We start from the raw sequence: 15401 nt of genomic DNA, 5'->3' as shown, positions 1-15401 counted from the left end.
ATATATATATATATGATACTAACAAGTTCATATGTAGGTAGTGAAATATTTAATCCATATTGTTTGAATAATGTAAAAAGTTTGATATATTATATTAGATAATTGTCACAGACATATAATAAGAAGAAGACATATAAGAATACCACAAATTAAACGTTTCTTAGGAAGTAGTCTAAAGCGCGGTGAAGACTATCATTTTTGAGTGTCATTCAAGAGCATATTTCTGTATGGTCGCTATGACATACAAACAGCGTGCGAAACACTTACAGCGTGCGTAAACAAACTTATTCTTCAAAAATTTTGCTTGAATGATAACTTTCAAATAAATTTGAGCAAAAGAGAGCACAACTTGAATGACATTCAAAAATGATGATCTGCACCGCGCTTAAAGTGTGCATTAACATTCTGTTTGCTCTCAGCCAGCTGCAAGTAGGAATTTTTGTGAAATATGCAAATAATGGAAGATAACTATTAATGCGAGAAATTCTGAAATAATTGTTTAGTGTTACGATAGGCACAAAGGACAAAAACAAGGTTTTAGAGTGAATACGTAGTAATATTTTTCTTGTCTACTTGCACCAGAAGGGTGTAAGAGAGTATAAAAAGAACAAGTACATGTACAGCACCAATAACTTCAAAAGGTTACGTTAATGAACATCAACTTGATTAGTGTGCAGTGCATATAGGTTAGGTAGGTTAATTAGGATGGCAATAAGCCGCACATAAATCTATTAATTTCGAGTTGTACCAGATGAAGTGAAACTTTAATATAGAAACATAGTAAGTATCAAGTGGGATGTCGACGTTATTTGCGAACCTACAGTACTTGATGCTCGATTCTTAAGATGCTCTCAAAACTTCTGAAATTGTGGAGTTCCAAGCATTTTAAACTTCTTCGTGACGTTTCAGGACATAAACATAAGAAATACTCCATAAACGTTACCAAGTACAATCTTACAATTCATATAACCTTACAATAATCTTACAATTCAGCAACAAGATAGTATGTGATTGCTATACATTTTTTAGATTAAAGAATCAGAACCTTAAAATAAATTTGAATTAGATTAGTTTTCATTTCAGAGTAACTTTTATTGAGGTCAAATATTTGTAATCCAAGCATATTATTATATTTGTTGTTTAATACAGTATAAAAATTTTTATAAACTTGCGGATTACAATACAATATTTCTACAAATATAGAAAAGTTACCAATAAAATGATTTTTAATTTTCAATAGCTTATAAGTAAAATGGAAATGTTCATACTATAATTATTAAATATAATTTTATGACAAGCAGCTTCCAGTCGGCATTGATAAATACAACATAGGATTCTACATATGTATTTAGGTTGGACGATATATGGCTGTTTTAAACCAATAGGTTAGATGAAGGTGACAGCTAGTAAAATTTACCAACTCACTTAAACACTACGGGTTCATTGCGAGACTACTTCATGACACGGGACTTCATTGAGCCATTTTGAGGCTTTGATAAAGTGTAGGACGGTTTTTATAATATAAAGCTATAATTACCTAAGAAGTTCCCTTTACTTATGGTAGGAACTGAGCAGCTATAGAAGAACCTTTATCTTCCGAATGTTTAATTAAACTTACAATTGACGACAGTTATATCCGAAATTGCTCCTGTGTAAGAACAGGGTAAAGATTTGTAGCTTGTCTGGATAATGCATCGGCCTTAAAATTAGCTGCAATATCGTTTTGGCCCGAAACTCATATTAAGTATATCCTAGAGGGAGTGTTGATATCGCTTGAAATTACCGGGAAATCCTGAACAAACAATCTTAATATTACCTCATATTAAACGTATCCTAGAGGCAGTATTTATATCGCTTGAAGTTACCAGGCAATCTTGAGCAAACGAACTTAATATTTCCTAGTTCGTTTGATTTGATAGCTGGCTACCTATATCCGTCAAGCAGTAGTTTTGATTATAACGTGTCTGGTTAAGTAGACAGCTACTTCTTTGGTGGATAATACCGCTGCCTCTGCCTGATATATAGTGTTTATCAGGAAATCAGACAAAGTTTTTCTCAAAGTATGGAGACTGATTTTTGTGTCATTGGCCACTGCCTCGGTTGTCGATCCTATTATAGTGTCATTCTTTTTGATCTTAGTGTGATGATGCAATTATTTTTTCCCTTCCCATTCAATATAAGTAAACTAAACAGTGCTTGAACAGTGAACGAAGAGGGTACAGTGCCTTATACTTAAAATACTGAAAGTGGAACTAGCTTTCTCTGATACCACCGCTTTTTTGCAGGTATTAACATTACCACTTCTTACTCTGTTCTCAATATTAAGTTACCAGGTGAGTTTCTTGTCTAATATAAGTTTAAAATATTTAATATTCTTTTTAATAGGAATTTCAACTCCCTTATGTATTAGCGATATACATATATATTGCTAATACTCCTGCTAATATGAGGTATCTGTTTTCTTCTTGAAAAGAGATTTAATTCAGTTTTTTAAGTATGTTACGATAAAACATGGTATCAAAGTTCCGGAGTCATTTAAATAATGCAGCACCTGTAGTTTGTTTCATACATATTTACTCATTTTTATGCAAATTTATTATTACGGCAAATTTATTTATTATGTCAATCCGCCTCTTGCCAAATAATGTTTATAAATTCTGTTCAAGTTTATAACTTCGATATTCGCAGTTGCACATTCCTTTTATAACATTTTTTCTACTATATTCCGACTTCTGACGATCATATGGTAGCTGCAGCTTCAAAGTAACTGCATACGGTCTTTCCATATCAAATTGTGCTATGAATTTTAAATAAACATACGATATATAAATTATAACAACTCTGACGTTTTGACGTTTCTTTCCTTTAATGGAATTGCTTTATTCCATCACGTATTTTCCTTGTGTTGTAAGCAAAGAATACATTGCATCGGTTGTCATTTTGATACCTTATTGTTTGGTTGTTATTATAACTTTGTGTTTTAAAGTGGAGGGTCTTTGTGTTCGTGGAGCTTCGGTGCTTCATTTTCTGAACGATTTTGTTTTAAAAATTGCTTAGTTCCTTTAACAAATCAATAATAAGAATTGTATTAAATTCGAAGTGTCATGCCAGTTCAAATTATATTAAACAATTCGATTGAGATGTAAGATTTAAACGTCATTGGGAAATGTTTACCGAAATGAAAAGAAAAATTAAAAAAAAAAAAAAATTTAATTGTATAAATTTTAAAATAAAATTAAAATTATTTATAAAACATTACAGAGTTTATTGCACCGCACATCTGTCGGGAGTAAAGACAAAATAAAACTTCTACCTGCGCATCAAAGAAAATAGTACAAAGGATTAACAATGATTAGTGCTCTGGTATCACGATTAATAGTGTAAGTCACAATGAATAAAAGAAAAATTATTTTTCATATAAAATATCAATACCATTTTCATTTAAGTATTTATAGTAGCTTAACAATGCAAACAATGCAAACAAAAATCCAATTCTTGACAAACTATGATATATGGACGTATGCACATACATATATTATATGAAAAGTGTCTATTTGGGAATTTTAATTAATTTTTTGTAAAGAGTTTTTTACACACAAAACAGAAATTAAAAAATGTAGCAACGAATATAAGTATTTTTAGATTCTGGTAGAATTGCATAGACGAATCTCAAATATTTGAAGAGTTCCTAATGCTATTTTTGTACTAGCGCTTAATTCTTGAAGTGTGTACAACAATGCAAATAAACAGATCTTGCAGTATTTTTGATTCAATAGAATAAGTTTCATTTCGGCATATGCACTATTATGGTTCCGTTGCAATTGGGTCAAGTAACTAATGGTCAAAAAAATAAAAAACTGATCTTATATAAATAGTCGAATACGACTAGCCAAGTATAGAACATGTTATGTTTATATTAGGAAATCGTACACACCAATTTTTTACAATTGCTTGTATATGTAATTTCATAATAATGTATAAGTTTCTGAACGTATTGATCGCATTTTACAGGCTAACGTTTGGAACTTTATATCCGGCATACGCTTCCTACAAAGCTGTACGAACTAAAAACGTTAAAGAATATGTAAGTACAAAATTATTATTACATTATTACAAGATGATACAGATTTTAATTCTTAATTTACCATTCTATTAGGTGAAATGGATGATGTATTGGATTGTTTACGCATTTTTCACGTGCATCGAAACAGTGACTGACATATTTTTATCTTGGTTTCCTTTCTACTACGAAATAAAGATTGTGATAGTGCTATGGTTACTTTCGCCAGCAACAAAAGGTAGCTCCACTCTTTACCGTAAATTTGTACATCCAATGCTAACTCGCAGAGAGCAGGTAATTACACTTCGTTAATTAAATCACACTTTTAAATGAATTAATACTCAATAATGTTTTTGTAATGTAGGAAATAGACGAATATCTTAATCAAGCTAAGGAGAGAGGTTATTCAGCAGTCCTTCAGTTGGGTTATACTGGAGTCACTTATGCAAAAAATGTTATAATGCAAAGCGCATTAAAGGTAAATTTTTAATAAATAACTTAATATGTTATTGCAAAGGTTATATTAACGCATTTAACTTAAATTTAACTAACCAATAAAACATAATTGAAAGCCTGTTTATGAATATTTAACTATTTAAAAAAAAAACCTTCTTTGGTGTGTCAAAGTTTGTAATATTTAACCCAATACTTTTTTCTGAAAATCTAACAATATTAAATTAAATAAAATTTTCAATCCCAAATACTAAATACATTTACAATGCTTAGGGACAACAATCTTTATTTCCTTAACTAACTTATCATTAAATAATTGTTAATATTCATGATATACACATATATATTTGTTTTTATTTATTTTATTAATAAATTTTTTTTATTTTTATTTTAATTTTATTTTCTTTCATTCAATTTTAATTTTTTGTTCTTTAACTTTGCATATTATAACAATATTTAAACTACATGCACTACTAATCGATACTAAGTATGCATTCGGAAGCAGCAACAATGAACAAGAAACACAGAATATACTATTACCTGCTAATTCTAATAACAATCTTTATGACCAAAGAGCAGTAATGGTTGATGATCATGATTCAATAATTATGAAAACTGAGTTTTGTGAAGAAGCTGATGAAAGAATTGATAATGGTGCAGCACGAAGTCGAGAACGTCCAGTTAGAAGGGGTCGAAAAGCGAGTTCCTCCACAAAATCAACAAATGAAAGAGATACAGTAAAAGCCGTACGAACTAGACGGAAATTGCGTGAAGCTACTCCTGACAATTTTGTGGATGTGGAGTAAAATATTTCGATGATCTCAGCATACTATACTATTATATGCTCGAATATTTTGCTTTTATAATTTATTTTTGTATTTTTCTACTTTTTATTAATATTTAAAATTTAATTTTGTAATTCATTTTGTTTACGCTAAAAAGCTTTTAAAATATTTTTATATGATTTTACGAATTAACAATAATTTGCAATTAAATTATCATAAATCACAGCAACCAAACATTTTTTTACGTGGGACTTTCACAGTCCCAAAAACATGATACATTTTGTACAAAAAAATCATTGCAAGTATTAAACAAATGTAGCATTATGTAGCATTAATATTTTTTATTTGTTGTAACAAATTTTGAAAAATAAACGCTTAAAATATATAATGAAAAGAATAACCAGAAAATATGCCGTAAACTATATTTAAAATGAATCGAATTAATGATTTGAACTTGTACTTAAGGGTGGTGGAAATTTAGTACAAACGATAAGACGCAGTTATAGTCTTAGCGATCTATCAGAACCGGATTTGCAACGCACTCAGGATGAGGTAATGTGAAAGTATTACATTAAAAAAAAATTTAAATAGCACATAAATAGGTTGATGAGATTTCTTCCATGAGACCACAGCATCGTGTGCTTCGCAATAGAATGCAGGCATCTCTCAGCCGTTCTGCATCTGGCAGTAGACATTCAACTGGAATGTATTTTACTGAAGTTGATGTCACAAAAACTAACGAGAATTTTAAGTATATTAGAAAAAAATGTATCAGCATCAGTAGTTTATTAATTTATTTTGGCCTTTTTAAAGTTATAACATTCGTTCTTCAGAGGATATTAGCTCCGGTTATTCCAGTGCTGAGCCTATATCAAGTGGACTGAGTCGAGCTTCATCAATGACAAATGCTTCAAAAACACGATTAAGAACAAAACGTCCAGAGGTAAAGTTATTTAATTTAATTTATCAAAAACAAAGTATCTAAACTTCAAGAAATATATAAAGGTATTAACAGTCAATTATGGTTTAATATTTTTAGATTTTATTTTTCAATATATTTAGATACAAATCAGATGCCCTGATCGTATTCAAGTTCTTTTTTTCTTGACGTTTTATTTATTCAATTTAAAAATTTTAGTGTATCTGTATATTATATATATATTATTTTAATTGGTGTACAGCAAAATGAAGACACAGCAACATTGCCTGATATGATAGACAAGGAAGTGCTGGTGAAAGCATTTGTTAACTCCACAGCTATATCGTGCTAACTTGAACACCTTCGATATAGCTACAGATTGCTACTTTATGTCGATTTGATATCACATATATTGGAAATGTAAGCTTCTTCTTATGGAAAAGCACACATTTGTGAGCAGTCAACTTTTCCTTGTTCTGACTTTTCTTGTTTTGTCCACATACTTCTTTATCATCTGGTTAAGATTTTGCTTGATTGCCCTCACACTTGAAACTCGTTAAGAAGAGTAGTTCTTGAGTTCTATTTCAGTGATGTGGATAGATTTTTTTAACCGAGATCTAAGCTTGTTTCCAATATCCTAACTCATGTTTTGTATTCTTATTATTCCCTTGACAATATAATATATGACCTGCGTCAACCTTGCATGTGTTACCACTAGGAATAAAACAATAACTATATGTTATTATAGAACTGAAGTTCTGTTAAACGACAAAATTTTACCTTATCAAAATATTTCAGTATGTTTTCTTTTCTGTAATAATTCTTGAACTAGTTTGAGTAATTTACTTTCACTAAAAGTTAACGTAGTCTATATTGAAGACAATATATATATTAATATAATTATGTTATGAGGTTTCCTCATAACCCCTCTTTATGCTTTGACTAGAGTATTGTTTAACAATTCATCAGACTAAGCAATAATTGACCTCAGATCTGCATACCTCTCCGAGGAGCTTGTAACCATTCTGAGATTCGATAACGCGGTGTTGGTAAGCCTGTCAGTTTTCGTAAATAATTTCAGGGCTCTATCCTTTATGTATTTTTTGATCGGATCAATCTTGAGGTCCCTGATGATGTCATTCGTCTTAATGTAGATATTTTAAACTCCATGATGGGTTTATTGGTTTTCGTACTCTTTCATTAAAACTAATATTTTTTTAGCGTAGCAATAAAATTAAGCTGGGCATTTGATATAGATTTTCAATATTTTAATATTACAAATTGTGTAATTGAAATGAACTGAACTTAAGACCATATTTCTCAGATACAAAATTTGGATTCACATGAAGAACTATTTTATAACCTACCACTACCATATGACACGGGATTAAATTATTTTCAAAATACCAATATAATACCATCTGAAGCATTTGGGAACGAAAAGAATAAAAATTATGCTTCGGAAAATTTAAATAGACAATTCATTTATAATCACACAACTGAATATGGAGATCCAGATGATTTGTTTTTAGATTCCTTATCGGACGATGTAAATGATAACATCAATCTAATTGATTTTAATAAAGACAATGATAGCGACAGAGAATCTGATAATCAGAACAAACGTGAAATTAAAAACCGACCCCGACCGCATTTATATAATAAAGCCAAGGCACCACGTCCACCAAACGAAAGAAAGTACAATAGTGACAGTGATTCTGTTTCATCACAAAGTGTATTTTCAACAGGCTCAGGACGCAACAAAGGTTACGAGACAGAAATCTAATTTTGAGTTTGAAGTAAGAATAAAATATTGGCGCGATGTATTTTGCTTCAAGAGTACATGTTAATATCATGCAATTTAGATAACAATAAACAATAAATCCTCATTTCTTTTGCCAAATGCATTTATTAAATTCTACTAACAAGCGAACAATCATTTTAACGTGTTATAATGTTTATAAATTTGAATTGTTTTGAATGAAATATATTAGAACTATATTTTTAATATTGGTATTTATATTTTTAAATAATTTCAGGAAAAAATATCAAGCTGCACTCTTCCTCGCAGCAAAAAAACTGAAAAAAGTATTTCAGGCACAACCAAAATACGCAATAAGTCCGATAAATAAATGCCTCCTCAACAAATGCACCATTCTCAGTTCCTGCTTTATGTCATATAATCGCTAAAATTTCCAAGGACAACCTCAGCATGTAAAAATGAACACCTATGAACAACCTCTTAATTTATATTAATTGATTTTTATTAAGAAATGGTGCTAAATTATACTACTCAAATGATACATTGTAAAATAGTTAAGTAATTATTTAATGTGAAGTTTAATTGAGATTAATTGTAAGATTACCAATTTAAATTTCTTTTTTTGTTATCAACTATTAGAGAAATTCGAAAAATTAATAAAATAAAATCTTCAAACATATTTGTTATTTGTTTGGATTCATTCAGATTGTTCAGTACGTACGTTTTACTACGTACGTACAGATCAGGTTAGAATGCAATAGTAATTGTATCGTACACATACATACACATTGCAAAATAGGTATGGTAACGTATTAATGACTAACATATGAAATAAAAATGCGGATTTTTTAAATCATCAGCTCCAGTATTTTAATTTGTATTAGAAAAACATCACAGTGATATTTGAATTTATTTCAAAAGTCATTGTTTTCAAATAAATCTGCTATATTCTGCACATAAGCACACATCAAGGGCTTATGAATAAAGATGAATGTTACATTTCTCATGAGTTTACTTAAAAAAATTAGTTGAATTTTCTATTTAATTTTACAATTTTATCGATAGGATGTCGTTTCTGCTCAAACTTTCAAATTTTAGAATGCAAGATGATGTAGCTTTTAAGTAAAGTAATTTTTCTCCTCTCTCTCATGTTTGGTACTTTGATGATTCTAAGTTGTAGTAGTGATGGAGTTTTATTTAATGCTTAGGAGTAAATAATTAATTACGGCCGCCTTTTTCTTCGCATTCACGTCTAAGATGACCGCTTTTTCCGCACAAATAACACGTCTTGGCTGTATCTGGGCAATTTTTAGAAATATGTCCAGTGCGATTACATTTATAGCAAGAAACGTTAGAGCCGCGATCATTTGAACTTGCAGGACAATTACGAGCCCAATGTCCACTCTTATTACACTTATAGCAAGTTGGATTATCAGATTGTGTGCAATCCTTGGAAATGTGACCTACACCATTACAACGATAGCATCTTTCAGCTTCCTCAGTACAGACCCGAGCAAAGTGTCCATATTGGTTACACTTGTAGCATTTCGACTCACGATTCCCCCGCCTGTTACCACCTCCACCACCGCCATCACGCATACCACCCGAATTACAATCCCTGGCAAAATGTCCTGGACGATTGCATTTGTAGCACGTTGGAGCAGACATTGTTTTGCTCTTTCCTTACCAAACTAAATAATAAGTCTTTTCCACAGCCAAATAAAAAAAACTTTGAATGGACCACACTTGTCCACCACGCACTACAAATCGAAATGGCCGTCTTAAACAACGTTGCAAAAAAGAAATATGCTTCAGCGGCGTCAATTTTCAGTGGTGCAATTCAATTGCACTGTTGTATTTTTGTAATAATACTCGTGGACGTATTATTACAAAATACATCACACAAAACAATGAATAAAATATTTTTATTCCGTCTGTTAAAATATTTATATATATGAAAAACAATAAAAATTAAAACAATAAATAGTTAATATTCTTTTTTAATTGTTTCTTTTTCCCAACGTATGCATTCCATATAGTTTATGGTGTTATTTATATCTTATCACAATAATATACCTATATAGATATTGTGATAATAACAAGAAAACGAATTATGAATTTTAGAAAAAGAACTGTAGAAAAATATATATAACAAAATGGTAATAGTAAGAGTTTATGTTGTTATTGGACTGTGTATATGATTAATTAAAAAAAAACATAATGTGTTTCATTTAAAATTATGATTTTAAAGAAAATAAATTTTTCTTTACTAAAAACAATACTTATTTATTTAATTATTTATTATACTTATTTAATTATTATGAAACAAATCAAGGTTTTTATATATAAAAAAACCTTCCTTTCAAATTTATGTAGTAAACAAAACAATTTAATTTACGTACAAACAAAATCATGCCAGAATAAATGTCTTTAATTTTATATTATATCCTGAAATACGTTAAGTGTAATTTTGCAGTATTAAATATAATAGGGGTATTCACTCTCTCTTGTAAACTCATTGCAGGGAGCACGAAATGCAAGAATGCTATGTAAAAACTGCAAGACTGCGAGAACACCTCTGTTGCAGAATTGTATCATCAAAATGAATCAGCTGTTTTTGCAGTCGATTCACATTGAGCAAAGAAAAATAAAAGTATAACAATGCCGCGAACAAGTGAAATACAAAAATGTATAGATTTTTTAATTGAAAATAGTGCTTTTAATATTCTGATTGAAGGTATTAACATGTTGTTAATGTAGTTTTCACTACTATATAGTTTCTATTTGTTAGATGATGCAAATTACTGGGAAGTGATGGAGCAATTAAATGAAGACCTTTTGTTTACTTTAGTAAACCATCACAGAAATCACCAACCCGTACCAAAATCTATTCAATGGAGATCTACCATTCTTCAAGAATTTGATGAAGGCCGTTTTTATCAGATGCTTAGAGTAAATTGGAACGTATTTTCCTTAATAGTCTCACTAATAAACTATTAAGGATTGCTATTGTTTTATATCGTTTGGGTTCATCAGGCGAAAATGCGGCTATTCGTAAAGTCGCTACATTATTTGTTGTTGGAGATATATGTAATAATAATATAATATAAAAATAATTAGTATAATAAAAATATAACTAATTCTTAATTTATTATTGTTATTTGTTATATTTTTTATCGAGGGGGGTAGTGGGGCTTTGCACAGCAGAACGCACGACTTTCGGTGCAGAGTTGGATGATGTGTTGTCTGCAGACGATTCAATAAAAAAAACTTCGTTGCCTAGCGCAGAACTAGTTGGTGGCTATGGCAATGTTTCCGTACAAAATTAGACATGCGTCCAAACACTTCATTCAATAGTTCAAAATGTGAACAAATTTTCGTAAGTTTCGCTGAAATTGATAAATAAATAAATTAATTCACAAATGTATATGTATATAATATTATATTTGTGAAAACTTAATTAATGGTCACATCGATTTAAATTATTGAACGAAACGCATGTATATATCATAGCCATAGATTAACATATCTCGAAATTTTACTAACAGTCAATTCAAATTTAAAAATGAGAAGCAACAAATGACAAAACAGCTGATTTCCGCCATTTCTGGTTTGTTGCAAGCAAATATACATAGGTTTCAGCATTGGAAGATTGCACGCAATTGCACGAAATTTTGTGCGTGTATTTTGTTGTTATTTGCATTCTCGTACAATCTGTGCATTTCGTGCACCTTGCAATGAGTTTGCAAGAGAGAGTGAATACCCCTAATAAGTAAGTACCTATTGTGATTTCATTGCAGAAATTATAGCTTGACGTTAATCACATAACACATATTCTATTCTGTACTAAAATTCTAAAGAAATTAAATGATCATCCGATATAGATATTACATTACACAACATAATAAATTTTAGTTAATTTTTTATCCTCTTTCCTTAAATTCTGAGTCAATACAATTTTGCGGTATAGTAATTAAAATATTATTTAAATATCGTAGAAATTTCGTGAAAACGTTAAAAAATTTTTGTAAATTAAAACTTTAACATATATTTAAAGTATTGCTTATATCATAGATTAATATATGTATATCATAACTACTCTATAATTATTACACTGCGAACTTCAGCGCATGGACATGTGCAAATTGAAATATTTCAGAGTTGCATAAATATTTGCTGAATAACCCCAAATAAAGCTAAATTATTTAGAATCCACTCGCTGCGTGCTTACATACATATGACAATCCTAAAGAAAACAATATACAATGAAAAACAAATATGGTGGTGTAGACGGCATTTTCATTCCTGCAATCGTTTTAATTTGTTTAAATCTTGTGGACTTTATTAATTGTTTTGTATATCCTCCAATTCAGGATATAATAACAACGCAAGATATAGTGGCTGGAGACATTTTTTTTGAGATTATAGATCCTATAGATCTTCATTATACATACAGATTGCGTCCTGCTAAATTTGGTTCTTCATTTACACGACTACGATTTTTACGAGCCGCTTTAATTCCAACTGATCCGCCTGACGCTTGTCAACAAATTAAAAATCAACGTGATCTTCGAGGCAATGTGGCGTTAATTGATAGAGGGTAAACATACTCATATACATATAAGTTAAATATTGATAAAAATTGATAAATTTTTCAGTGACTGTTCATTTCTTACAAAAAGTATAAATGCTGAGCTTGCTGGAGCTAAAGCTGTAATTATAACAGAGTATAATAATGAATCGACAGAGTTCGATTATTATATTGAAATGATAAGTGATAATACGAATAGAGATTGTCAAATCCCATCCGGATTTCTGCTTGGGAAGAACGGTTTAGTTATTCGTTCAACATTGCGTAAACTAAAACGAAAACATGCTGTTATTAACTTGCCTGTAAATTTGACTTTTACTCCACCTGCCAAAATCAATCATCCACCTTGGTTAGGTTGGTAAAGTAGAGCTTATTTGTGATAAAAAAAAATGTGTATCATTTAAATCGAAGTCAAAATGTAAAACAATACCGGTGTGCATTATATAGGAAACATTTGATACTTTATATAATATAATTAATAGAATTGTTAATAGAATTGTTTCCAAAGAATTTAATCAAGCAATATATTAACTTTACAAAATTGTTATACATGTATAAGTAGAATTTTTTTATGAAACTATAAAATATATTAAAATTTAATGAAATAATTGAAATAATTGAAAGAATTTATAAATTTTTGAATGTCGAGAAATTCGAACAGATTCCTAGTGTAAGTAATATAATAAAAATAAACATAACAACGAAGCACAGATAATTTGGTGATATTGGTATCCAAAATACTTCGGCTGATAAACGTAGTGATGACGTGAAGATAAGTAAGGAATTAAGTTCATCAATTGATGAATTTTGGTAGCAAAACCGTCTAATACGTATCTCATGTCCACTATTTTTTGTTCTGCGGCAAACATGAGTCAGCGATGCAGCCGAAAGAAAAGGTACCAATCCCAATATTAACCATAATAAAGCGTTTGTCATGTTAAACAATGGAATCCTTAAATCAGCGAAATGACTATCAATGTTCCTAAATAGATGTATAAATGCAGCAAGGCAGTTGGATAGATTAAATACAATAAAGATAGAAACTGGTAAAGCAATTCGTCGATTGAGGTATTCGAGCAATTTTTTAATTTCCATCAATTCCTGCAAATAAAATTATTTCAAACATATTACATATTCGATTAAATAATGAAAAATTGTTCTTGCCCGCATCCAATCTAACGGATCAATAGAACGCATTAAAAGATTGTGCGAAATTGTTTCTAGGTATACGCTTAGTAATTGACATTGTAAAATGTAATTGGTCAAAATAATTGTTTCGACGAGGTGCTGCAGAAATAGTATTAAAAGTACGCCGATCTAAATATTTGAATTTATTAAAAACTTTATTTTATTCAATATTCTATTTTATACTTCTCCAAAAAGTTGCATATTGTTCTGGAGCTCTGGAAGCAATTTTATTTGTGAAATTGGGTTGAGCTGAGCTTGTTTAAGAACTGAATAGATTACATATCCAATAAAAAGGCTTTGTAGAAGTAATCCAGATATAATATACGCCCACAATCTACGACATAAGCGTATGGGTTTCTTGGACATAAGAAAAACCCGTTCTATTAAGTTTTGTAAATGTTCATTGTCGCCTAATTTACAAACGAAGACTGCCAATAAAAATCCTATTACATATACTGCATTCGGGATTATGTATCCAAAGCAAATTTCACCAGTTGTGTACGTATTAGTTTTATTTGATGAGCTGGTTAATTTATATATATTATACCCTTGATCACTTCTATTTAAATTTCATATATTAATGTTTGGTTATAGATCATTTAAATATAACATTCTTACCGAAACGAACACAGATATTGTAAAAAATGTCCAAATACTAATAAAAGAAAGATCAATAATGTTTGTAAGTGGCTTAGAACCCGCCGGCATTGGCTTAAATCTGTTGATATTGGACTAAGCCCAACTATATACAAAATTATTAAATAAGGACGCAGAAACTGCAAAATATCTTTAATAAGAAGTGACTGCAAATGGCTCGTTATTATACATACCTTATGCTTGCTATAGTTTAATATTAAAGCAGTGGGCTCAGTAAGCTCAGAGTCGTCCATCTGTTAAACGTGATTTACCAAACTTTATTTTTATTGTAATACTTCTATTTATATATAAATAATACTTATATATAAAATAGTAGTTAAATAAGATATTTTTAAAATATGAAAAACATACTGCATTATCAGGTAGCGATAAGTTAAGAGATGTCTGTTGAGATGCAAGACGCAGATTACTATAGGTCCCATCACTATTTATTGCATTTTGATTAGTAGATGTACGCTGTTTTGATAATATATGGAAATGCTTTTTAGTCTTTTCAAAATTTGGTGGATTATTCGTTTCTTCGTTATCATCGCTGCTGTCCAAGCAAACAGAAGAAATGACTTCATTATGGCATCCATGCCCTAAAAGTGAGTTTTCTAAACGATTTGAACTTTCATTTTCCACAATATGACGATTTTCCCAGTTTGTGAAAATGCCGTCGTAAATATTTCTATTTGTCATCGAAAAAAAACTCGCCCTTACTAGTAAGTTTGTCTACTGGATACTTTCTTTATTATATTATCTCGTTATTTTGTTTCTGAAAATAAATGATTGTCAAACATACGACGGTTTAGTGCGATTATGTTGAGAGATGATTGCAATAGTTCTCTTTCGAAGAACCGCTTTTAAATGATATTTCGTTTTTAGCTCTGATAAGCACATACGAGTACCAATAAACCTAGCTTGACTGATAGCATTTACAATAACAGCATGTAAAATATATTTTATGTTTCTGTTTATATTGGCGCTCTCTTTTCATAAAAGTT

The 15401-nt window shown here is 30.0% G+C and overlaps 4 protein-coding genes across 6 annotated transcripts; 2 read left to right on the top strand and 2 right to left on the bottom strand.

Moving 5' to 3' along the window:
- The first annotated feature begins 2853 nt into the window (after positions 1-2853).
- On the top strand, positions 2854-8588 carry LOC119678123 (receptor expression-enhancing protein 1-like). 3 transcript variants are annotated; one of them, XM_038089793.1, is made up of 10 exons: positions 2854-3142; positions 3262-3380; positions 4012-4084; positions 4157-4354; positions 4425-4538; positions 5764-5850; positions 5901-6049; positions 6112-6241; positions 7542-8016; positions 8257-8349. In XM_038089793.1, the coding sequence occupies exons 2-9, from the start codon at positions 3349-3351 to the stop codon at positions 8001-8003; spliced, it is 1245 nt and encodes a 414-aa protein (XP_037945721.1). In that variant the 5' UTR covers positions 2854-3142; positions 3262-3348; the 3' UTR covers positions 8004-8016; positions 8257-8349. The 3 variants fall into 3 exon arrangements, with proteins under 3 accessions (XP_037945721.1, XP_037945722.1, XP_037945723.1); XM_038089794.1 differs by lacking the exon at positions 7542-8016 and having other exon boundaries at positions 2878-3142; positions 8257-8588; XM_038089795.1 differs by lacking the exons at positions 5764-5850; positions 5901-6049; positions 6112-6241; positions 7542-8016; positions 8257-8349 and adding an exon at positions 5002-5424 and having other exon boundaries at positions 2887-3142.
- Positions 8589-8844: 256 nt separating this feature from the next.
- Positions 8845-9778, bottom strand: LOC119678122 (CCHC-type zinc finger protein CG3800-like). The gene has a single exon (XM_038089792.1). The coding sequence runs from the start codon at positions 9645-9647 to the stop codon at positions 9198-9200; it is 450 nt and encodes a 149-aa protein (XP_037945720.1). The 5' UTR covers positions 9648-9778; the 3' UTR covers positions 8845-9197.
- A 2411-nt stretch (positions 9779-12189) lies between these two features.
- Positions 12190-13103, top strand: LOC119681108 (PRADC1-like protein). The gene is made up of 2 exons (XM_038094186.1): positions 12190-12579; positions 12638-13103. Exons 1-2 carry the CDS (start codon positions 12245-12247, stop codon positions 12930-12932), a joined length of 630 nt encoding a protein of 209 aa, XP_037950114.1. The 5' UTR covers positions 12190-12244; the 3' UTR covers positions 12933-13103.
- A 94-nt stretch (positions 13104-13197) lies between these two features.
- Positions 13198-15267, bottom strand: LOC119684066. Its single transcript, XM_038098015.1, has 6 exons — positions 14767-15267; positions 14589-14648; positions 14377-14534; positions 13942-14317; positions 13735-13887; positions 13198-13671 (listed from the first exon to the last, which is right to left on the bottom strand). Exons 1-6 carry the CDS (start codon positions 15094-15096, stop codon positions 13198-13200), a joined length of 1551 nt encoding a protein of 516 aa, XP_037953943.1. The 5' UTR covers positions 15097-15267.
- Positions 15268-15401: the final 134 nt, after the last annotated feature.

Source organism: Teleopsis dalmanni, chromosome 2 (genome assembly GCF_002237135.1).
Source record: "Teleopsis dalmanni isolate 2A chromosome 2, ASM223713v2, whole genome shotgun sequence".
NCBI classification, from domain to species: Eukaryota; Metazoa; Arthropoda; class Insecta; order Diptera; family Diopsidae; genus Teleopsis; species Teleopsis dalmanni.
This window is presented reverse-complemented; position numbering and strand designations above follow the sequence as displayed.